This window comes from Diabrotica virgifera, chromosome 3 (genome assembly GCF_917563875.1).
Source record: "Diabrotica virgifera virgifera chromosome 3, PGI_DIABVI_V3a".
Taxonomy (NCBI): Eukaryota; Metazoa; Arthropoda; class Insecta; order Coleoptera; family Chrysomelidae; genus Diabrotica; species Diabrotica virgifera.
The window spans coordinates 68,887,847-68,912,046 of record NC_065445.1 but is presented as its reverse complement, the minus strand read 5'-3'; the positions used below and the strand labels follow the sequence as shown (position 1 = coordinate 68,912,046).

General features: G+C 31.9%; 1 protein-coding gene across 3 annotated transcripts in view; it reads right to left on the bottom strand.

Moving 5' to 3' along the window:
* Positions 1–24,200, bottom strand: part of LOC126881115 (prothrombin-like) — a 131,132-nt gene that overhangs the window by 4,474 nt on the left and 102,458 nt on the right. For 2 of the 3 annotated variants that reach the window (XM_050645166.1, XM_050645169.1), the window contains 2 exons: positions 8,790–8,951; positions 5,272–5,322 (listed from right to left, as the gene is read on the bottom strand). In XM_050645166.1, coding sequence (XP_050501123.1) covers positions 5,272–5,322; positions 8,790–8,951 — 213 coding nt within the window. The remainder of the gene's footprint in view (positions 1–5,271; positions 5,323–8,789; positions 8,952–24,200) is intronic. The other variant, XM_050645168.1, reaches the window with a different exon arrangement.

Below are 24,200 nucleotides of genomic sequence, written 5' to 3'. Positions count from 1 at the left end.
AGCCAGCCGCTGAGAGATTTACTAAGCTTTCCCTATCACGGCTGGATTCAACCACTCAGCCGATTTCTGCTGACAGCCAGCCGCTATGGTCGTCCGAACGCACCCATTGTAATGGAAATGGTTCGAGATATCGAAGCGCCGATTTCAGATTTAGATTCAGGAGTCAAAACTACATAATATACAGGGTGTCCCGAAAAGATTGGTCATAAATTATACCACACATTCTGGGGTCAAAAATAATTCGATTGAATCTAATTTACCTTAGTACAAATGTGCTCATAAAAAAGTTACAGTCCTTTGAAGTTACAAAATGAAAATCGATTTTTTTCAATATATCGAAAACTATTAGAGATTTTTTATTGAAAATGAACATGTATCATTCTTATACCATGAATATCTTAAAACAAAATTAAAGTGAAGTTTGTCCACCCCATAAAAATTTTATGGGGGTTTTGTTCCCGTAAACCCCCACAAATTTTTGTGTACGTTCCAATTAATTCATAATTGTGGTACCATTAGTTAAACACAACGTTTTAAAACTTTTTTGCCTCTTAGTATTTTTTCGATAAGCCAGTTTTTATCGAGCTACGGATTCTTTTTTAATATATTTACATAAAAATTGTATGGGGGTTTTGTTCCTTTAAACCCCCCAAATTTTTGTGTACGTTCCAATTAAAGTATTATTGTGATACCATTAGTTAAACACAGTGTTTTTTGCCTCTTAGTCTTTTTTTGACAAGTCACCTTTTATCGAGATATGGCTTCTTTTTCAAAATATACCTAAAAATGTAAATTATAAATAAATTTTCAGATTCTCTATAATGGTCTCTATAATCGTACTTAACCATATACAAATATGTGGTGGATTCGACAAATATTCAAAATATGTCGATAAACACTGGCTTATCGAAAAAGTACTAAAAGGCAAAAGAGTTTTAAAAACATTGTGTTTAACTAATGGTGCCACAATAATAATTTAATTGGAACGTACACAAAAGCTTGGGGGGTTTAAAGAACAAAACCCCCATAAAATTTTTATGGGGTACATAAATTTCACTTTAATTTTTTTTAAGATGTTGCTGCCATAAGAATGCCACATGTCTATTTTCATTATAAAATCTCTAAGAGTTTTCGATATATGAAAAAAAAATCGATTTTCATTTTGTAACTTCAAAGGGCTGTAACTTTTTTGTGTGCACTATTGTATATAGGTAAGTGAGGTTCAATCAACCTATTTTTGACCCCAGAATCTGTGGTATAATTTATGACCAATTTTTTCGGGACACCCTGTATAATAAGAATCCATTGGTAGATAAGCTCCTAAGCATTGCAGGGTCGACGTAATGACATCGGTAAGTAATAAGGTTGATATATGTACTCACGTAGTTTTAAATGGTAATATTGATAAATTAACAAGTGATGAATTTTTAAAGTTGGAAGGGTCTCACGGAAGACTAAAAATGGTCATAAAAAAACTTTTTTTTAATGTGTGAAAAATTGTCAGGAATACGAATATCGAAACGACATTCCAAATTTTTAATCCGCACGACGTTGTTAAAAAACAAGTTATAAACAAATTAGAACAATTTTCAAACGCCAATTTGGAGAGAAGTAACATTTGTATACTCTAATGGCAAGAATCGCGTTTTTGCAATTATTGAAAAATAGTAACATTTAGGGCCGGTTGTTCGAACGCTAATCAACAATGATCACTACCAAATATTTAATTACTGTCACCAACTGTCAATGTCAACTTTGATTGGGTTGCTGAAAACATAATAGATTATAATTATAAGATTAGTTAATCAATTAACATAACATATATTAACATAATTGATTAACTAATTTCATAATTGTAATTCATAATTATGTTTTCAGCAACCCAAACAAAGTTGACGTTGACAGTTGGTGACAGTAATTAAATATTTGATAATGATTATTTTTGATTAGCGTTCGAACAACCGGCCCTTAGTAAAGAAACTGAAATATAATGTACATAATTTTGAAGAAAATGATATCATCAGTAACATCATAGCAATGAACAGTGAAGCTTTGATAATATTGTGCTGGATAAAAGCACACATTGGTATAAAAAACAACGAAATAGTAGATAATCTGGCTAAAAAATCAACAATGAAGGAATCCGCTCTGCAAACCTATCAACTTCCTACGGGAGACATAATTTCTATTATCAGTATCAAACGAACGAAATGGCAGGAACAATACAACAATTCAGACAAAGGAAAGTATTACAAAAAAATCCAGCCTACACTTCCCATCAAGACATGGTTTAATCAAGTTTCCATCAGAGGCTTTATCAAAACTATTTGTCGAATAAGAAGCAATCACTGTCTGACTCCAGTCTAGAAAAGAGAAATAAGACTTGTAGATAATGATGAATGTTTATGTGGAGAGCTAGCTGATCTACAACATATGCTGTTAGAATGTCCTTTACATTTTATTGAAATATCAAATTTCTGTACCAATCTAGTTCAAGTTAATGTACAATTTCCTTTTAATCTTATATACCTTTTACAATCAAACAATCTAGATGTTTATAAAATTTTATACAACCATGTTAATTGTTTAAAATTAAAGCTCTGATAAAAAAAAAAAATAATAAAATAAAATAAAAAGTTACTAAGAGGATATAAACCTCCGAGGTGTTGAATCGGGTTTAGGTCTTAGCGTAGTAAAAAAAAATATACAAAAAAAATACATAAAAAATAAAAAACAAAACAAAAAAAACTAAAAAAAAATAAATAAAAAATATAATTAAAAAATACAATAAAAAAAGTAATAAAAAACAGAGTAAAAAACTTAGTAGTAGTAATAGTTTTAAATTTAGATACTAAGCATATATTTTGTAAAAGAGAGAACTGAAAACACATTGACTGGCCAGTTGGTTGCTTAAACCACCCCAATAGCACACGACGTCGTCTGGACGTCTAAAATAGGTCCATTTTTGGTCCATCGTCCATGGACTATAAATGGACGTCCTTCGGTGGACTAAATATGTACGTCCTTCGGACGTCCGACGTTGGACGTCCTCCGGTGGACTAAATATGTACGTCCGACGTTGGACGTCCTTCGGTGGACTAAATATGTACGTCCTTCGGGTGGAATAAATATGAACGTCCTTTGGACGTCCGTACTGGACGAAATACGGACGTTTGCTGATCGTCCATATTGGACATATTATACGAATTACGGGATAAAATAGCAAAATAATTCAATAAAATATTAACTTAATTATGTTAATAAAATAGTTTACATCGATAAGATAATTATATTTAATTCAAAATTGCACAGTTTAATATTCTAAACATGTTTTTGTTTTTTTTTGTAAAGTGTGAAAATCTTATTTGTAAATTATTTGTTACAATGTTTTATTATTCTAGTTACCAAGATGACATAAGTTTGCTAATTAATTCTAGTAAGCAAAAATATAATTTTTATCAATGTATCCGTACTACAAATGAATCTTAAGAGCATCTTTTTGAAGTTGAATATACGTGCCCAAAATAGGCCCAGTCTTAGTCCTAATGTCTATGGACTATAAATGGATGTCCTTTGGACGTCCGACGTTGGACGTACTTCGGGTGGAATAAATATGAATACGGTAGACTAAATATGTACGTCCTTCGGACGTCCGATGTTGGAATAAATACGAACGTCCTTTGGACGTCCGTACTGGACGAAATACGGACTTTTTGTGGACGTCTGAAAATCACCCCCACTACTTGGTTCCTCTGTTCACAAAACTATAACGATAGGCGATAGATTTTCGATTCACCCACCGAATCAGTTCGAAGTTGGAGAGTTGATCTCTCAGTCGTTGTCGTCGTTAGGGCTCCCGCGTAGAGTTTTATTCATTACCCACTGATTTTCATAATGTAAGAACTTATATTATATACGAATTAAAGTATAATATACTTATACATATACTATATATTACGTAAAACTATGAAGACGCTCTTTCACAACATAACACTAAGTCCGACCGCCTCATCGGGCCATTTAGAGCATCAATGCATAAGTCCATCCAATGGATTATTATGTGCCCCTTTGACATAGGCGCACAACATTTTAATCTACCACCCTGCGGATTCCTGCTCCTGGAGTTTTTCTGAAGTTCCGAAACAGTCTATGTTCCTGATTCCTCGATCAGATGAGGAGTTTTCGGAGCCATCAACCCCAGACAGCTACTGGAGCTCCACGTTGCAGCCAGTCACTTCTTGGTAAGTGAACGCCAAAGAGGAAGCATTCAGACTCTGCTGCTACCACCGTCTGGACATAGCCTATGGATTCCTGATAGCCTAGAGGACAAACTCGCCGAGAATGATGGACAAAACCACCAGCCAGGACAACTGGTATCCAAACATTGGTATTATTTACGTTTTTTATTACATTTACATATTTTTTCACGCTCTTTGATATATTTATTATGCTTTCTGGTATATTTTTCATACATTTTTCAATCTTATGGGTGTTTGGTAAAGAATGGGCCATAGCTTAAACTTGGATTACTGAGCTTAAAATAGGTCGATTTAAGCTAACTTACTTTAGTACGAAAGATGATAATAACCGAAATACAGGGTGTCAAATTTAAACTTTTATTTTATTCTTGATTATTTCCTGGGCAATACATCATTTTTGGTGTTGAATTTAGATTTCTTGTCCCAAAAAACCCCCGCTTACCAAATTTAGTGATATTATCCCATGCTTGTTAGGAAATATTCAAGAATAAATAAAATAAAAGTTTAAATTTGACACCTTGTATTTCGGTTATTATCAACTTTGGATTACTTCGACAATCCAAAACTTTGTTTTGGATTACTTCGACAACGAATATTTTACTGTGCAAAATAAGAAGAACGAAAGTAAATTGCAAATTACATTGTTGTTTATTGGAATAATTATTAGCGCCATTTACTTTCGTACTTCTTATGTTGCACAGTAAAATATTCGTTGTCGAAGTAATCCAAAACAGGCGTATGTTCGTGGAATGGCCCATACTAACGTAAGTTAACTTAAATCGACCTATTTTACCCTCCGAAATCTAAGGTTAAGCTATGGCCTATTCTTTACCAAACACTCTGTATAAGTACATATTTGCATTCCAGCCAATCTTTTTGATTTTCTATAAAGTATAGACTTCATTGAATTTTTACTGCAATGTAAGTAAAATCAACCTTCTTGGATTTGAATTACAATTGTTAAAGGAAAGTTCCGCTACCTCGGTCGCCCTTTGTTCGTCTTACTACTTACCTCTACCCATAACGGTTCTTTTGTCAAACATATTGGGTTGGTTTATTGTACCTAGTAAGCAAAAAGTATTTATTATTTATCTCAGTATTTTATAATCTATTTATAATATTGAAATATCTAAAGAGAGAAAGCGAAGGCGGATGAAAAAAAATTAGACAAAAATTGAATGATTATTATAATATTATAATATAATATTACACTATATAATAAGTATACATAGATAGAATATCTTCTTTTTAAGAAATTGTCCATTATCTCCAAATGAGCAAGGTGTCGATTTGAAATATATGTATAATATACAGCCCATTACGCACCACCTTAAAAATTGAGCATTTTTGATGTCTCGAATTTCCTAAACCAGTTGTCCCATCTAGGTGATTTTTTTATAATATTATAGCCTAGGCTATAGGCTACCTCCTTAAGCTTGTCATGCACGGGGAGCTATATACTGTAATATATATTATATCACATCGCTCTCTATAGTAATGAGTGAGCCTGCACACACGGAACCATTAGATCCGTGTCTCCAGGCTCACTCATTACTATAGAGAGTGATATGATATAATATACATAATATATTACAGTATAGCTCCCCGTTCATGACAAGCTTAAGGAGGTAACCTGTAGCCTAGGCTATAATATTATAAAAAAAAATCACTGAGATGTGACAACAGGTTTAGGAAATTCGAGACATCAAAAATGCACCATTTTTAAGGTAGTGCGTTAATTTCTTGGAGAAATGTAATTGTAATTTAATGTAAATAATGTAATACCCAATAATTGTAATTTAATATAAGATGTAATATAAGTTCCTTAAAAAATGTATTTTTTATTTCCCACAATACATTCTCCACAGATCTAAATATCGTCGCTAGACGTCCACCGAACGTCCTCTCAGGACGTTAGATGGACGTTCGGCAGCACGACATTGGACCACACTGGGACGTCTTATGAAGGTCCAATTGACGTCCACCGAACGTCCCCTCGGTCTTTAGGTGGACGTCCATTGGACGTTAGATGGACGTCCATTGGACGTTTGGCAACGTGGCATTTGGGCCAAACTAGGACGTCCTGTTAAGGTCCAATTTACGTCCCCTAGGACGTCCGATTAAGGTCCAATTTACGTCCGATTAAGGTCCAATTTACGTCCGATTAAGGTCCAATTTACGTCCGATTAAGGTCCAATTTAGGTCCCCTCGGACGTTAGGTGGACGTCCATTGGACGTTTGGCAATGTGGCTTTGGACCAAAATAGGACGTCCTGTTAAAGTCCAATTTACGTCCCCTAGGACGTCCGATTAAGGTCCAATTTACGTCCCCTAGGACCTTAGATGGACGTCCAATGGACGTTCGGTAGCGCGACATTTGGACCAAAATAGGACGTATAAAGGACGTTCCTCGGACGAAAACGGACGTCCTTAAAGTCCGTGAAGGACGTCCTATGGACGTCCTTGTGATATTAGGGCAGTGCCATTAAACACAAACATACAAACATTTAGTAAAGAAATTAAAAATCTCATAAACTATGGAATATTTACATAGATTGGTAACATACCGCAATTTTTCCTGCAAAATAAAATATTATAGGGTTTTATTAAAAATTAAAAATAAATAGTTTTGCAAATTTGTTTTTCAAGCTTTACCTACTTATAATTATTTACATAAATTAAGGGTCAAATTTAATTTAACAAGTCCCTTCAACTTTTCAGAAAAAATCGTAAAAATCTTCATAAAAACATGAATTACAGCAGCAGTGAAAAAAGTAAATTGTGTGCAAAAATGATATATTTTTCTAACATCGAAGTAAAAAAGCTTCTAAGTAGTAGGTATAATTTAATAAAAAAATATTAAATTATACCTACTACTTAGAAGTTGTTTTACTTCGATGTTAGAGTTTATTTAACTACATGGTATACTAGTATGGTATAACTAGACCCAAACCCAGACATCCAAAGTGAAAGTTATCCTCCAACACCAAATTGTTCTATATAGTCCACATAATGTTCAGAAAAAAGTCACACCATTTTGAGCGTCGGTTTTGGGGGGCAGAGGGGGGAGAAATCGGTAAATTCGTAGTTTTTTACGTTTTTCGTAAATATTTCTAAAACTATACGATTTAGCATAAACAACCTTCTATACGAACATGTTCTACGTTAAATTTGAAATAAAAAAGGTCCTATGCATAATCCTTCTAAAATGAACGGTTTCAAAGTTACTGAGGTAGTATAATTGGTCCAAAAAAAGGCCTAACCTGAACATCCAAAGTAAAAGTTTTCTTCCAACACCAAATTGTTCTATATGGTCCACATATTGTTCACTAAAAAGTTACACCATTTTGAGCGTCCGGTTTGGGGGGAGATGGGGGAGAAGTCGGTAAATTAGTAGTTTTTTTACGTTTTTTGTCAATATTTCTAAAACTATGCTTTAACGTAAAAAATGTTCTATACAAGAATGTTTTACATAAAATTTGAAACAAAAAAGGTCCTGTGCATTATTGCTATAAAATCGACAGTTCCAGAGTTACGGAGGGTGAAAAGTGAAGGTATTCGATATTTTTTATATTCATTGGGCAATTTCCTACTGATTTTCTTTAACAGGATTGTATTTTATAAATTAAATTTGCTATTTCAGTGGCCAATGGTATGTTAGTGATAAGCCCTTGAAGAAATGTCAACCTCACCACCCAAAATCATCATCAATTGCCCAAGGAATATAAAAAGTATCGAAAACCTCCACTTTTCACCCTCCGTAACTCTGGAACCGTTAATTTTATAACAATTATGTATGGACCTTTTTTGTTTTAAATTTTATGTAGAACATTTTTGTATGGAACATTGTTTACGCTAAAGTATAGTTTTAGAAATATTGACGAATAACGTAAAAAACTACTAATTTACCGATTTCTCCCTCCTCTCCCCCCCCCCAAACCGGACGCTCAAAATGGTGTAACTTTTTACTAAATCATATGTGGACCATATAAAACAATTTGGTGTAGGAGGAAAACTTTTATTTTGGATGTCTGGGTTAGGCCTTTTTTTGGACCAATTATACTATCTTACCTCCGTAACTTTGGAACCGTTTATTTTAGACGGAATATACATAGGACCTTTTTTATTTCAAATTTAATGTAGAATATTTTTGTATAAAAGGTTTTTCATGCTAAACCGCACAGTTTTAGAAATATTGACGAAAAACGTAAAAAACTACGAATTTACCGATTTCTCCCACCTCTCCCCCCAAACCCGACGCTCAAAATGGTGTGACTTTTTTCTAAATATTATGTGGACCAAATAGAACAATTTGGTGTTGGAGGTTAACTTTCACTTTGGATGTCTGGGTTATGCCATCTTTTGGATCATATCATACTATACAGCCAACCCAGGGAACTATCCCTTTTTAGTACATATTTTTCATTATGTATTTAAAAAATGATACTCTTGTATAAATCATATACTTTTTTGAAAATATCTTTTGCTTTCACCTAAACTTTGAAAAATTAAATTATTCATTATTACTTACCGTTTCGGAAACCAGCACAGAAATTAGAGTCAGAAGTGAACCGAGCAAAAAAGTCTCTATTTGAATAGATACATTGGATCGTTGAAACGACTGGCATTTTTGCTTGCATTAGTTTTTCTGATATTTTCTTGTTTTCATCAAAACCCCAGCCAACGACTGTACCTAAAAAAAGATCGTTGTTTGTGAATCCATCAAATACATTTAGTAAGTACGTTTGTTAACGGGAAAATATTGCAAGACCTCTAAATTCTAAAGAACGCTCCGATTTAGAAGAAATTTTGCAAATAAGCTCATCTTATCCTTCTCTTCAAAAGTGATATGACTACAATGTGTGCTTTTTATTTTTAAGGGGTGAAAACTACCCTTTTTTACCAAAAATTAAAAACAGCCGATATAAGCGTTATTTAAATCTAAATTATGTGTAGGTACGTTAAATACTTAGTATGTTAAATATAGCAATTTGATTGTTTCTCATATTGAAATGTATTTTATAGTTTATAACTATTTTTAAACCCTTAAAAACTACCCTCTAAATAAGAATTTTTATAAAAAATATTTTGTAACTTTAAATTAGGTAATGATGTATTTTGTAGTGATTTAAACTTTATTTTATGTTTGCAATTTAGTTTATTAAGTATTTAATATTTTCAACCCTTATAAATTACCCCTACAAATAGATTTATTAGATTAATTAGATCATTCATTCTTGGTAAAATATTGCAAAACCTGTGAATTTTAAACAACCGTTTGGGTTGACATGAAATTTGGCATTCACATAGCTAATAAGTTAAGGAGAAAAAGCGATACAGTACCGATGTGTACTTTTGCCCTGGGGGTGAGTTTCACCCCTTCTCGGGGGTGAAAAAATATAGGTCCAAAATAAGTACGGAAATGGATAAACTGACTAATTCTAAGCAACTTTTGTTCTATAAAGTTTTTTCACTAAGTCAATACTTTTCGAGTTATTTGCCAGTGAATATGTTCATTTTTCAACAAAAGAACCACGCTGTTAGACGGTTTTTCGCAAATAACTCAGAAAGTATGTATTTTATCGAAAAAATATTCCGGGCAGAAATATGGATTATGAAAAACTGAAAAAATCTGTGTATGTATGAAGTTTGTAGACCTAGTAGAACCAGAGTCGTAGCTAATGAAGTTCCAAGATACGGGGTGTTGAGATTTCTCTTACAAAGTGAAGATTTATTGATTGCTCTAAAACCGGTTGAGATATGCAAATGAAGTTTGGTGGGTTTTAAGAGGTAGTTATTACGCATTTATTGACAGACTTACTATTAAGAATTTTATATTCACCATTGGCGCGCATACGGGTACTAGTCTGAATTAAAAAAAATAGTACGCCACTGAGGTATTTCAAATTAAAAAGCATTTTTGAGTTACTTATTTAATTTATGACAGAAAATATATCTTCCCTTTTTTTCATACGATGCGCCTTTTTCATGAAAAAAAAATCAAATTCTTACATCAACGCTTAAAAAGTATTCGACATAAGTTTCAATATGGTTTTTTAACGATAACTTCTGTAATTTTCAAGATATTTCATTGTTCCAAAGCTTATTTTGTGGGGAATTATAAGTGCTAAAAGTATTCAGAAGCTGGACTTTCTGGAGGTCTTTGATTTTTAAAGCATGCGATTCAAAGAGCTTGGAAAACTGCTTCTCACACTTACGTGCAAACTTAAAATATAAATATCTCACTCAGTGTTTAACATAGAGACATTGGAACAACTGAATACGTTTTAGTATAAAAAATACTACATTTTAGTATTGATATATATTTTTCAGATTTCTTTTACTTTTCAAGTAATTTTGGAAAAATGGAAAACATTTATAAAACATCAAAAACTAATTTAATACTAAATTGAAATTTTTTTCAAACATAAGCAATTTAAACTGGTTAAAATCTCAGAACGCGTAGTCAGGCTATAAATAAACCTAATTGTATATGGAATATTGTTAATTTTTATTTTTGTGGAAAATTCAATTGAGGAAAATTTAAGTAATTATTCTTTTTATTTTTCAAAGACATAATCGTTTTGTTTGGCACGAAAAATTTCAAGAAGATATAGGATCGATGGAAATTACAGACTGGAAAGAGAAAGCGAAAAAGAGGATACAGTGGAGAAACATAGTGCAGCAATTTTTACAAAGACATTAAATCAAATTATATAATAAATATAAGACATTAGTATATATTGTCATTTGTATTATGTAAAATTGTTATTGTTAAGTTGTAAAGCCCTAGGCCTCCAAGGCCTGTAGAGCAGGTTAAATAAATAATCGTTTTGTTTTTGTAATAACTCAGCCATTTTTTATCCAAATCACTTTTATCATAGCACCTTTTAAAGGTATCAGTAAAATATTTAAAAGATGTCTCCATAATTTTTTTCTAAAAATCTCTATTTCTTGCGTTATTTAATGATAAAATGTTTGATTCAAGGTTAATTCGAAAAAACCCCAATTTTAAGTAGGCTGTAACTTAGGTTGTGCTATGTCTATAATAATTTAAAGAACACCACTCCATTCACTAATTTAATAGGTTTCTTTTTGATTATAATGACTTTTTCGTAAAAGTGCATAATTTCAATAATAAATTATCAATTTACCGAAAAAGTCGTATATAAGATTTTTTACTCAGAATTTAAATATCTATCAATTTCCGAGGTTATTTTGAGGTTAAATATTTCCACCCCCGAGAAGGGGTGGTACCCACCCCCAGAGCAAAAGCACACATCGGCACAATATCACTTTTTTCTTTGACATATTATCTATATGTATGCCAAATTTCAAGTCAATCCAAGCGGTTCTTTAAAATTTACTGCAAAAACTGTCAAAGAATGGACTAATTATTAAAAATCATTTTAAAATAACGGGAAAAATTAATTAACACAAAAATTCATGAGTAAAGGAAACAGAAGCGACTGATGTAGCTCTGTGTTGTAAGTCCACTAATACACCAGTCTATCTGTCAAAAAATCATTGATTTCACGTAAAAATATTATACAGATATTTGAAGGTTCTTAAAGCTATATGAAAGGTACCCGATGAAAAATCCGTGAAGACGTACAACAAAAAAAAGGACATCTAGGATATTAGTGCACCCTATGTAGGTACTAACGCACAGCTGAATCTTATGTTTGTGCGTCACAGTGTTGCCATGCCATTTCTTTCATAATTTCAATCAATGTTAAATGTACCTACAAGAATAATAGAATAAGAACTTTTACTTCTCCGTCATTATACTAGGTAGAATGACAAATGGGGTGTCAAATGAAAGCTTATATTCCAAGGATAGTACTAAAGGTGAGAAATTAGACCTAGATTGTCTGTCCCTCAAAAAATAAGCGTTATATTGGGGATTTCTAATGTCGACATTAATAGTTGCACTATTTTTTTTTTCTATAAAACATGTTGATCTAAAACTTACCAGAAAACTTCTTTGTACTCTCTACTTTCAAATAAACGTGATTAAGAAGCTAAATTTTAAACTTCGTCACACAAATTTTGCGATTAAACTTTGCAATGCACAAATCCGCACCTTTTTCTTTGAAAAATTCATAACCTTTATCATGATAAGAATAAAAACTTGAAGCAGGTACCTTTGTCTTCAGAAATGTTAGAGCTATATACTGTAAAAATTTCAGAAAAAAATATTTAAATGGTACAGAGTTGTACCGAGGTAAACGCAAAAAACGTGATTTCATTTTTTTTATTTTTAGGTTAAAATTGCGATGTTGACAATGTTCCCCCACATAAAATTCAAAATAAACCTCATTATCGTTTTCAGAACCCTCGATAATATAAAGTATGAATAAAATTAGCTATTCACCCCTCCGTGGTCAGTATCTCGAAAACTAAGCTCTTTTTTGAGGGTGTCCTGCTCGTGTATAATATCACAAAAAATTGTAACGTGATAGTATGAAAAAATAGAGGATACGGCAACGGTGTTACAAGTGATGGTCGGATCCAATGCCAAAATCTACACAGACATATTCTCTCGTTCCATCCCTCCTTGTGGAGTATTGGGCGCTTATGCGTTTCTTGGCCAAAAGTGTAAGATTGCTGTCTGGCCGGGACAGCGCATCTTCTTTTGTTTTTATTCTCTGGATAAATTGTGAACTAATTCCCTCCACTCTCTTCTATCTTTTGCTCTCTTTTTGACTTCGCCCCATCTTAGTCCAATTTTTTCGTGTTCTCTCGTTGTTGTTCTTTTCCAGCTGTTGTCTGGTCTGCCCCTCTTTCTTTTCCCCTCTGGTTGGTATTCAAGTGCTTGTCTTGCTATGCTGCTTTGGTCTTTCCTTAAAGTGTGGCCGATCCATTTCCATTTTTTTTCCTTGACTGTAGTAGATACGTTAGTTTGCTTTGTCCTTTCCCATAGTTCTGTATTAGTTATTTTATTTGGCCAGTATATTTTCAGGATTTTTCTTAGAGATTTGTTTACAAATGTTTGTAGTTTTTTAGTTGTAGTTTCGTCCTGTTTCCATGTTTCTGCTCCATAGAGTAGTATACTTTTAATGCAACTGTTAAAGATTTTAATTTTTGTTGTTTCCGATATTTCGTTTGTTTGCCAAATTTTATTTAAAGCGTTGAATGCGTGTTGCGCCTTTGTTATTCTCGTCTGTATATCCTTTTTACACCCTCCGCTCCTTTCCATGACAGATCCCAGATATGTGAACTTGTCTACCTCTTCTACTTCTTTAGCGTTTATCATTATTTTATTATTTGGATGGTTATTATTTTTTAGAAGTTTAGTTTTTTCTGTGTTTATTCGAAGTCCGATCGTGTCGGAGTACTGTGCCAATTTGTCAATTTTTGCTTGCATATGATTTCGGTGTTCAGTTATAAGGCAGATGTCATCTGCAAATTCGAGATCTTCTAACTGTTTGAAAAGGTTCCACCTGATGCCTGTTCGATCGTCGATTACTTTCCTCATTACCCAATCTATCATAATAATAAATAGGGTAGGGGATAGTACACAACCCTGTTTGACTCCACTTTCTATGGATATTTCTTCTGTTACTTCACCTGAATGTTCTAGTTTGGCTTTGTATCCTTCGTAGAAGAGTTTAATAAAGTTTATGATTTTTTGTGGTATCCCATATAATCTAAGGATTTTCCACATCTGTGCCCTATTTACACGGTCAAAGGCCTTTTCGAAGTCGATAAAACTCACATCTATATCTTTATTCCATTCATTTGTTTGTTCCAAGATAATTCTAAGGGTGCAAATGTGATCAATAGTGGAATGGTTGGAACGGAAGCCTGCTTGGTTGTTTCTCAGTTTTTTATCTAGTTCCGGCTTCAATCTTTCCAAAATGATTTTGGTCAGCACTTTGGATGTGGCACTTAGTAGTGTTATTGCACGCCAATTGTTGCATTTGCTCAGGTCTCCTTTTTTGGGTATTTTTATAATCAATCCCTCTTTCCACTCCTTTGGCAATTCTTCGTCCGTCCATATTTTATTCAAAAGTGTATGTAGCATCTCTACTGACTGCTCGGTGTCTGCTTTTATTATGTCAATGGGTATATTGTCGATTCCTGCGGCTTTGCCATTTTTTAGTAGTTTTAGGGTGTTTCCAATTTCTTCCATTGTAATTTCTCCAATATTCACTTCTAGCTCTGGTGATTCTACTTCATCTTCTATGATTTGAGTTATTTCATGCTTAGCATATATCTCTTCGAAGTATTCCTTCCATCTTTGTATTATTTCTTTCTCATTTTTTATCCTATTTCCTTGTTTATCCTTTACTTCTCGTATATTTCGTTGTGCTTTTCCTGTTAAGTTTCGTATGATTGTATATTGTGTTCGTAAGTCGTTTTCTTTCGCTGCTTCTTCTGATATATTTAGCATCTCATTTATATAGTTTCTTTTATCTTTTCTGGCTTGTTTTTTTACTTCTGCGTTTTTTGCCTTGTATTTCCTTTCAAGTGCCCTCTCTTCTTTCGATCCTTCCTTTTGTAGAATTTCTTCTTTAATCTTTTTTCTTTCTTCTATCAGTAGTAGAGTGTCTTTGGTAATCCATTTTTTATTTTGTCTTCTTTTTAATCCGATTGTTTCTTTTGCTGTATTCGTCATCACTTCTTTAAAATATTTCCATGTTTCTTCGACTGACTCTCCAGTTTGTTGTGATACTGTTCGGTTAATTGCCAGTTTCTCACTGAATTTATTTCTTATACATTCTTGTTTTAGGGCATCAACGTTATACTTGTTCCTTCTGCTGATTTTTTGGTTTTTATCTCTGGCTAATTTCATTTTTAGTCTCGCTTTGATTAGCATGTGGTCTGATCCCACATCAGCACCTCTTAAGCTCCTGACATCTTGCAGCCAGCTTCTCCATTTATATTCAATTATTATGTGGTCTATTTGATTCTTGTATCTCCCTCCCGGTGATTTCCATGTTTCCTTATGTATCCGCTTATGTTTAAAGATGCTTCCGCCTATTAAAAGTTCATTTTGCTCACAAAATTCGATTAATCGATTTCCATTGTCGTTTCTCTCTCCGATTCCCTCCTTTCCCATCACATGTTCATGTCCTTTATTATCATTTCCTATTTTTGCATTAAAGTCTCCGATTACTATTTTTATATCTCTTCTATATTTATTATTGATCTTATTAAACGTTGTTTGTAGTTGCTCGTAAAATTCTTCCTTCTCATTTTCGTCGTTTTTATTTGTGGGAGCATATACATTTATTACTATTATGTTATAATATCTTGCCTTCAGTCTCGCCCAAATAATCCTTTCTGACACTGGTTCCCACTCTACTAGAGCCTTTCTCCCCTTTTGGGTTAGCAGTATTGCCACTCCCTTTTCGTGTTTGTCATTTACATCCGTATTCCCAGAATATATCATTAGCTGTTGGTCACCTACTCGGGTTGATCCACTACCATTCCATCTTGTTTCGCTTAGTCCGACAATGTCTAATTTGTACTTATCAATCTCTTGGCTTACCTGCTCCAATTTGCCGGTTTCGTGTAGGGTTCTTACATTCCATGCACCTATAAATATGTTCTCTCTTATGTCTATTTCATGTTTATCTTTCGTTTTTGCTCTATTTCTATTTTCGTCCTTGCTCAATTCCTTTTTCTGTGCCTTGTCTGTCGTGATTTGTGCTTTTGTTTGTGTATTTTCGTCTTCTGTTAGTTTTTTGGATTTCCCTGGTCTTCTTCTAGCTGGTTGCTGTATTGATTCCATTTGTGTGTTTTTCCATCTATTATTAATTTATTATATTTTATTGTAACACTTTTACCCTTATTGATTTCTTCATTTGCGACTTGTCTTATTTTTTTCTGTGTTTGTAGTTCTTCTTTTGTTATGTCATTATTTATATATACTTTATTGCCTTTTATGTGTTTTAGTTTAGCTTTATTTTGCATGATCTTTTCTTTTTCAAACTTGTTCTGTAGTTTGACCAAACATGTTTTTTCTCCCAGTTTGATAACTTCTTCGATTTGAACATTGATATTCATTTCTTTTTCCATGAAGTTTCCTACAGTTTGTTTCAGTGCATTTCTATCGATTGTATCTATTGGCAAGCCTTGTATTACAACATTATTTACTTTCCTTTCCTTTTCTAGTCTTTGTACACGTATTTTCATATCGTTTAGTTCTTTTTTCATTTCTTCCTTCTCCTTGTGTTTAGTTTGGTTTTCTTGTTTAACTTTCTCCAATTCTGTTTTCAGGTCGTTTAATTCCTCCCAGTACTTTCTCTGTTCATTCTTTATCTCTTTTACTTCCGTTGTTAAATTTTTTGTTTCTGTGGTTAAGTCATGCATCATTTTAATAATTTGATCGAGCTTATTATCTTCGTTACGGGTTTTGTTAGGCGATCTAGACACTTTTTTACTTTTTTGGAACAATTCTTCCTCTTCTTCTCTGTTCCTCTTTCTATGGTCTTCTGATGTGTCGTCGTCCGAATCCACTTTGTATCTATCCATTATTTTTACCGGTGTTAACAAATTCGAAGCCATTTTTTGTGGCGCAGCGTGCATGTATTACTCACTCCCGTTACTTAATAGTCCAATCGGTGTTTTGTCACTGTTCGGTTTGCGAAAAAGTGCCGAGCCCGCCTCAAAAGCGCGGAGGCTCTTCACCTTATCAAACCTAAATAGTTACTGTTATTTATAGTTCGTTAATTTGCATACGATATTTTTGTTCTTTCCCAATAAATATAAGAAATTGTACACATACAGATTATTTTCACTTACTTATATTCACTCCCGTTACTTAATAGTCCAATCGTTATTTTGTAACAGTTTGGTTTGCGAAAAAGTGGCGAGCCCGCCTCGATGGCTCAAAATCAAGTCACCTTATCAGAACTAATTAGTTTCTGGTTTTTATAGTTCTTTAATTTGCAAGCGATATTTTTGTTCTATTCAATAAATGTAGATATAAGAAATTGTACTTACAAATTATTCTGCTTGTTTTCTTGGCTCACTTTCTGCACAATTTCACTTTGTCACTTTATGGTTTCTTTGGCGCTTTAAAAGCTTTTTAATTATAGCCGTAATAATCACAAAACTTGATAAAAGTTACGAGCACTCATAAACACGTCTTACCAATTCAATTAGAGATGGGAAACTGAGGTTAAATATTTCCACCCCCGAGAAGGGGTGGTACCCACCCCCAGAGCAAAAGCACACATCGGCACAATATCACTTTTTTCTTTGACATATTATCTATATGTATGCCAAATTTCAAGTCAATCCAAGCGGTTCTTTAAAATTTACTGCAAAAACTGTCAAAGAATGGACTAATTATTAAAAATCATTTTAAAATAACGGGAAAAATTAATTAACACAAAAATTCATGAGTAAAGGAAACAGAAGCGACTGATGTAGCTCTGTGTTGTAAGTCCACTAATACACCAGTCTATCTGTCAAAAAATCATTGATTTCACGTAAAAATATTATACAGATATTTGAAGGTTCTTAAAGCTATATGAAAGGTACCCGATGAAAAATCCGTGAAGACGTACAACAAAAAAAAGGACATCTAGGATATTAGTGCACCCTATGTAGGTACTAACGCACAGCTGAATCTTATGTTTGTGCGTCACAGTGTTGCCATGCCATTTCTTTCATAATTTCAATCAATGTTAAATGTACCTACAAGAATAATAGAATAAGAACTTTTACTTCTCCGTCATTATACTAGGTAGAATGACAAATGGGGTGTCAAATGAAAGCTTATATTCCAAGGATAGTACTAAAGGTGAGAAATTAGACCTAGATTGTCTGTCCCTCAAAAAATAAGCGTTATATTGGGGATTTCTAATGTCGACATTAATAGTTGCACTATTTTTTTTTTCTATAAAACATGTTGATCTAAAACTTACCAGAAAACTTCCTTGTACTCTCTACTTTCAAATAAACGTGATTAAGAAGCTAAATTTTAAACTTCGTCACACAAATTTTGCGATTAAACTTTGCAATGCACAAATCCGCACCTTTTTCTTTGAAAAATTCATAACCTTTATCATGATAAGAATAAAAACTTGAAGCAGGTACCTTTGTCTTCAGAAATGTTAGAGCTATATACTGTAAAAATTTCAGAAAAAAATATTTAAATGGTACAGAGTTGTACCGAGGTAAACGCAAAAAACGTGATTTCATTTTTTTTATTTTTAGGTTAAAATTGCGATGTTGACAATGTTCCCCCACATAAAATTCAAAATAAACCTCATTATCGTTTTCAGAACCCTCGATAATATAAAGTATGAATAAAATTAGCTATTCACCCCTCCGTGGTCAGTATCTCGAAAACTAAGCTCTTTTTTGAGGGTGTCCTGCTCGTGTATAATATCACAAAAAATTGTAACGTGATAGTATGAAAAAATAGAGGATACGGCAACGGTGTTACAAGTGATGGTCGGATCCAATGCCAAAATCTACACAGACATATTAGGGTGCACTAATATCCAAGATGTCCAAAAAATATAGCGCAACTTTAAAAATATAGACGTTATACATCCCCAAAATAACGCTTATTTTTCGAGATACTGACCAAGAGAGGTGAATTGCTAATTTTTGTCTTATTTTATATTTTCGATGGTGCTGACAATGAAAAAGAGGTTTATTTTGAATTTTATGTGAGGGAACATTGTCAAAATCGCAATTTTAACCTAAAAATGAAAAAAAAGTGAAGTCACGAATTTTTACGTTAACTCGCTACAACTCTGTTCCATTTTAATATTTTTTTTCTAAAATTTCTACAGCATATATTTCTCACCTTTGCAAAGACCATGAAAGTAACTGTAGTCTTTCAGTCTTTTCTTTATAAAAGTTAAGAATTTTTAAAAATGAAAGGTGCAGATTCGTGAATTGCAGAGTTAAATCGCAAAAATTAAGTGAAAATATTTAAAATTTATCTATTTGATTACGTTTATGTTAAACCATAGAGTTTAAATAAGTTTTTTCTACAAACGTGTTAAAAATGCAACTTTTAGCACAAAATTTTTAAGGCACTGCAGTTAAAATTGAAATGTCAAATTTTGAAAACAAACGTCAAAATATTTTTTGTATTTCATTTTTACATTTTTTACATTAATATTAACAGTACAACTTGCGCAATTTGAAAAAGGTTTTTTAGAAGGCTTTTTAAAATTTAATTTAAACTGTATTCCCACATAACAATGATGTTCGCATCATGTTCAAAGCATATACTACCAACATTCGATAGAGTATATTCTTTTTAGTACATGCGTAGTACAAGCATAGCATGTACCCTAAAAAACATTCTAAATTTTATGTTCTTTGCATATACTTTAAAGAATATTCTCGTACCGAATATACGGAGCACATTCGTGTACGTAGTATCTCGGAATATTCGTAAAAGTATATTATTGGAATATACCTTTACGAATATACTTTAAAAAGTATGTGCTTATCACATACTTGTTCGTATGTACTTTTAAAATATCTTAAAAAGAATATGTATGTATAGGAAGAATAACGTTAGCCTTATAGATTATCAACTTATTATTTTTAGAATAATTAATAAACTTTATGTATGTAGGTATCCCGGACGAATTCATTTCTTAAAATTGTTTTAATTGTAGGTATGGTAAAAAAGTTTAAAAATTAATTTGTATTAAAGAGAAAAAATTTCGTTTTCATAATTGAAATGAATTTACCATTTTGATTTTACCATGAGTATTTTTACATCGTTGGAATTTATTAGATACATGCAATTGCTGTTTATAAAAGAATACACCATTACCAGATCGTAAAAGATCGGAATAATGCAAACGGAATAACGGAAATGACCCTTCTCATTTTACCTGCATAGGAATTAACAAAGGTTTTATGAAAATAAAAACGCAAACACAAACACTAAACAGGCACAGGGCACAGTGCACAGGCATTTGTGTTTGTATCCAATCTATGCTTGATGCTGTGTTAGGTTAGGAGGAAGACGAACGACAAAGTATACTAGGAACTAGACTAGGAACATACATAATCTGTTTATTTTGTTTGTGGTGCTTGAAAATATTAAATTCATTTTAATAACTCAATATTACTTAAATAGTAGGTAAGTAAAAAATATATAAATTTTTGTTATAGTTTAGTTTCACTAAATATTATATAATATTTCCCACATAACAATTTCATCTTCTTAGTAGATTCATAGAACATACTTTTCAGAAAAAGTATATACTGAGAATATGCGTAATTACCATTGCGAATGTGCAAAGCAGATACTGAGTATGAGTATATACTACATTACAGTACTTAAACGTTCTATGTATATACTTGGAATGTACTACCGCACTTCTTTTCAGTATATACCAAGAATATACTTCTTAGAACATTCGAAGGAAGTGCTATAAATCTTCTATTTATATACTTAGAACGTACTACCACACATCTTTTTAGTTTATACCAAGAATGTACTTTTTAGAGTATTCCAAGGAAGTGCTATAACCTTCTATATATATACTTAGAACGTAGGTACTACCGCACATCTTTGTATGGGAAGAATTATATTTTTAATAATATTCTAAGAAAGTGCTATCAATGTGCTTTGTTGCTCAGAAGTATGTTTTCGGCATCACCTAATCTCATCTTAGGTTCTACTGGTTCTACCAAATACCTATTATATTTACATACATTTTAATTGCATATGAGAATGTAGTTAGTACCTACATTCTACAATATTACTTAAATCGAAAGTACATATTTATAAATTTTAGTTATTTATATAAATTATTATATAATATCTAGCTAAACTAAACTATGTATAATAAGTAACTAAAATTTATATACTTATATGTTTATTTACCTAGATACGTACTATTTAAGTAATATTGAGTTAGCAAAATAGATTAGATATATTTTGAACCACCGCAAACAAAATAAAGAGATTATGTTAGTCCTTGTACTTTATCATTCGTCTTCATCCTTAACACTGCACACTGCATAGATACAAATAAATAATGCATGTTTTCGTTTTCATATTTTACTGTTGTTTCCTATCCCTGATCCATTCAGGTAAGAAATGGTCAGAAATGGTTAGAATAAGACGGGGGATATGTACTGTGGAATAACAACATCGGTGGTTAGTGTTGCCAAACGGAGGGAAATCTCCCTTTTTGCGGGAATTTTCAACATAAAAGGTGATAAAGGGAAAAGTTAACTAAAAAAGGAATTTTTGCTTCAGCCCAAATTGTAAATTATTAAAAAAATCAAATTATTTGAAAATAGATAGATAGATAGATATCTTTATTTCAAAATAGGTAACCTAATATACAAATTTAACTTAAATACATTTTTTTTACATATAAAACGAAAGAAAATCAATCAATACAATGATTCACAATAAAAAAATTCAATAAAAAAATAATAAATGTAATAATAAATTAAAAAATAATAATAAATTAATAACAATTATAATCAAAATTAATAACGAATTATTATCAAATTAACAAGTTCACCAACCAATAATAGGCAATAAAAATAAACAAAAATATTGTGCACGTTCTCCGCCAATTCAAATACATACTACTTTAAATTTTTAAGGAAAACCTTTAATTTATCTTTAAAACTTTTAACTGTCCTACAGTCTTTTAATTCATTAGGCAATTCATTAATTTCTCTGAAACCTCTAAATATTAATGAATTCATTGAGCTGCTATAATTCATTTTAGAAAAGTATATGTTATTTTTATTTCGAGTATCGTGTATGTGTGTATTAGGAAAATTAATAAATTGCTGAAAATAACCGGGAGCTATATTGATTTTAATTTTAAAAACCAAAATCAATGCAAAATATTGAAACCTTTGATATACCGAAAACCAGTTCAATGTATTCAGCATTAACTTTATTGGTGTCAATCGACCCATTCTTAATATTATACGCATACCACGATTTTGTAACTTTTGAAGTTGCCCCATTTTATTTAGGTTGAACAAATATAAGACTGATGCACAATAATCAAAATGAGGTTGTATTATTGTATTATATACAGTAAGTCTAGTTTCTAAAGATAAATTTTTTGCTATTCTTGTAAAAAAGTATAATTTCTTGCTGATTTTTTTGTGTATATAAACAAAATGATCTTCCAATGAAAGAGTGTTATCAAGTTGAAATCCTAAGTATTTAATAGTTGTTGTTATTTCAAAATAATTAAACATATCTTCTCAGATTTTGTAAACAGGAGGGAATTTTTTATAAAAGTGGGAATTTTTAAGGTAAGTTGACAGAAAAAGCTTACTCGACGGTTGGCAACACCAAAGCCTTTGGTTGTTGGTTTTGGCACGTTTTGGTGCTGGAATGGCACATATTGAATTGAATGTACCTAAATTCAAATTCCAACGATGTAAAAAATACTCATGATAAACTAGAAATCGTAGGAAATTTCAATTATGGAAACGAATTTTTAATAATAAACGTTAATACAATTAATGTTTAAACTTTTTACCATACAACAATTTTGAAATGAAATTCGTTCAATACTACCTACATACAAAAATTTTATTACCTAATTATTCTAAAAAATAACGAAGTTGATAATCTATAAGGCTAATATTATACTTCCTATACATATACATATTATTTTTAAGATATTTTAAAAGTATCTACTTATAAGTGTGTGTTAAGAATATTTGATAAAGGTATATTCTAAGAATAAACTTTTACGAATATTCCGAGATACTACGTACACGAATGTACTCAGTATATTCGGTACGAGAATATTCCTTGAAGTATATGCAAAGAACATGAAATTTAGAATGTTTTTTAAGGTACATGCTATGCTTGTACTACGCATATACTAAAAAGAATATATTCCGACGAATGTTGGTAGTATATGCTTTGAACATGATGCGAACATCATTGTTATGTGGGTTATATCTAGGTATTATATTTATATATTCAGCATGTTTATTTTGATATGCACATAATACCTAAATATAATATATACTTGCCTATATAATAATATTTATACAAATATCTAAAATTTATATGTACCTACCTACTTACTTTTTAAGTAATTTTGTAAAATGTAGTAATTACATTCTCGTATGCAATTTGAGTATGTAAATATGATACTTGGTAGAACCTAGGATGAGATTAGGTGATGCTGAAAACATACTTCTGAGCAATATAGCACTTGCTTGGAATATTTTTAAAAGTATATTCTTCCCACCTACTAAAAAGATGTGCGGTAGTATATTCTAAGTACAGTAGAACCCTGATTATCCGTGTGCGGATTATCCGGGCTGCGGATTATCCATGCTATGATTTTCTATTACTTAAATTGCATTTTTGAGGTTTTATCAAAATAGCGTCACTGTAAATCACTCGACGGAAACTCTATACGCGGAGAGGGAGACTCATAATGAAAGATTTATTTTTCTGTTGTCTTTTTATGGTAGGGCTATATGTATGGATATACGTACATATGTATTACAATAAGAAATAAATGTTCAAATTATCCGTGCTTTTCAATTATCCGTGCCAACGTCTGGTCCCGAGGGGCACGGATAATCGGGGTTCTACTGTATATAAATAGAAGGTTTAAAGCACTTGCTTAGAATGTTCTAAAAAGTATATTCTTGGTATATACTGAAAAGAAGTGCGATAGTACATTCTAAGTATATACAATAGAACATTTAAGTACTGTAATGTAGTAGGTATATACTCAGCATCTGCTCTGCACATTCGTAATGGTAATTACGCATATTTTCAGTATATACTTTTTCTGAAAAGTATGTTCTATGAATCTACTAAGAACATGAAATTGTTATGTGGGTTATTGCATTTTTAACACGTTTGTAGAAAAAAACTATTAAAACTTGTTAGAATATACAACAATAAAAGTAGATGTTATTCAATAGTTGTTATGATTTACGTATTGACAGTATAGCTAGTTTTGATGTAATGTCAAGAAAA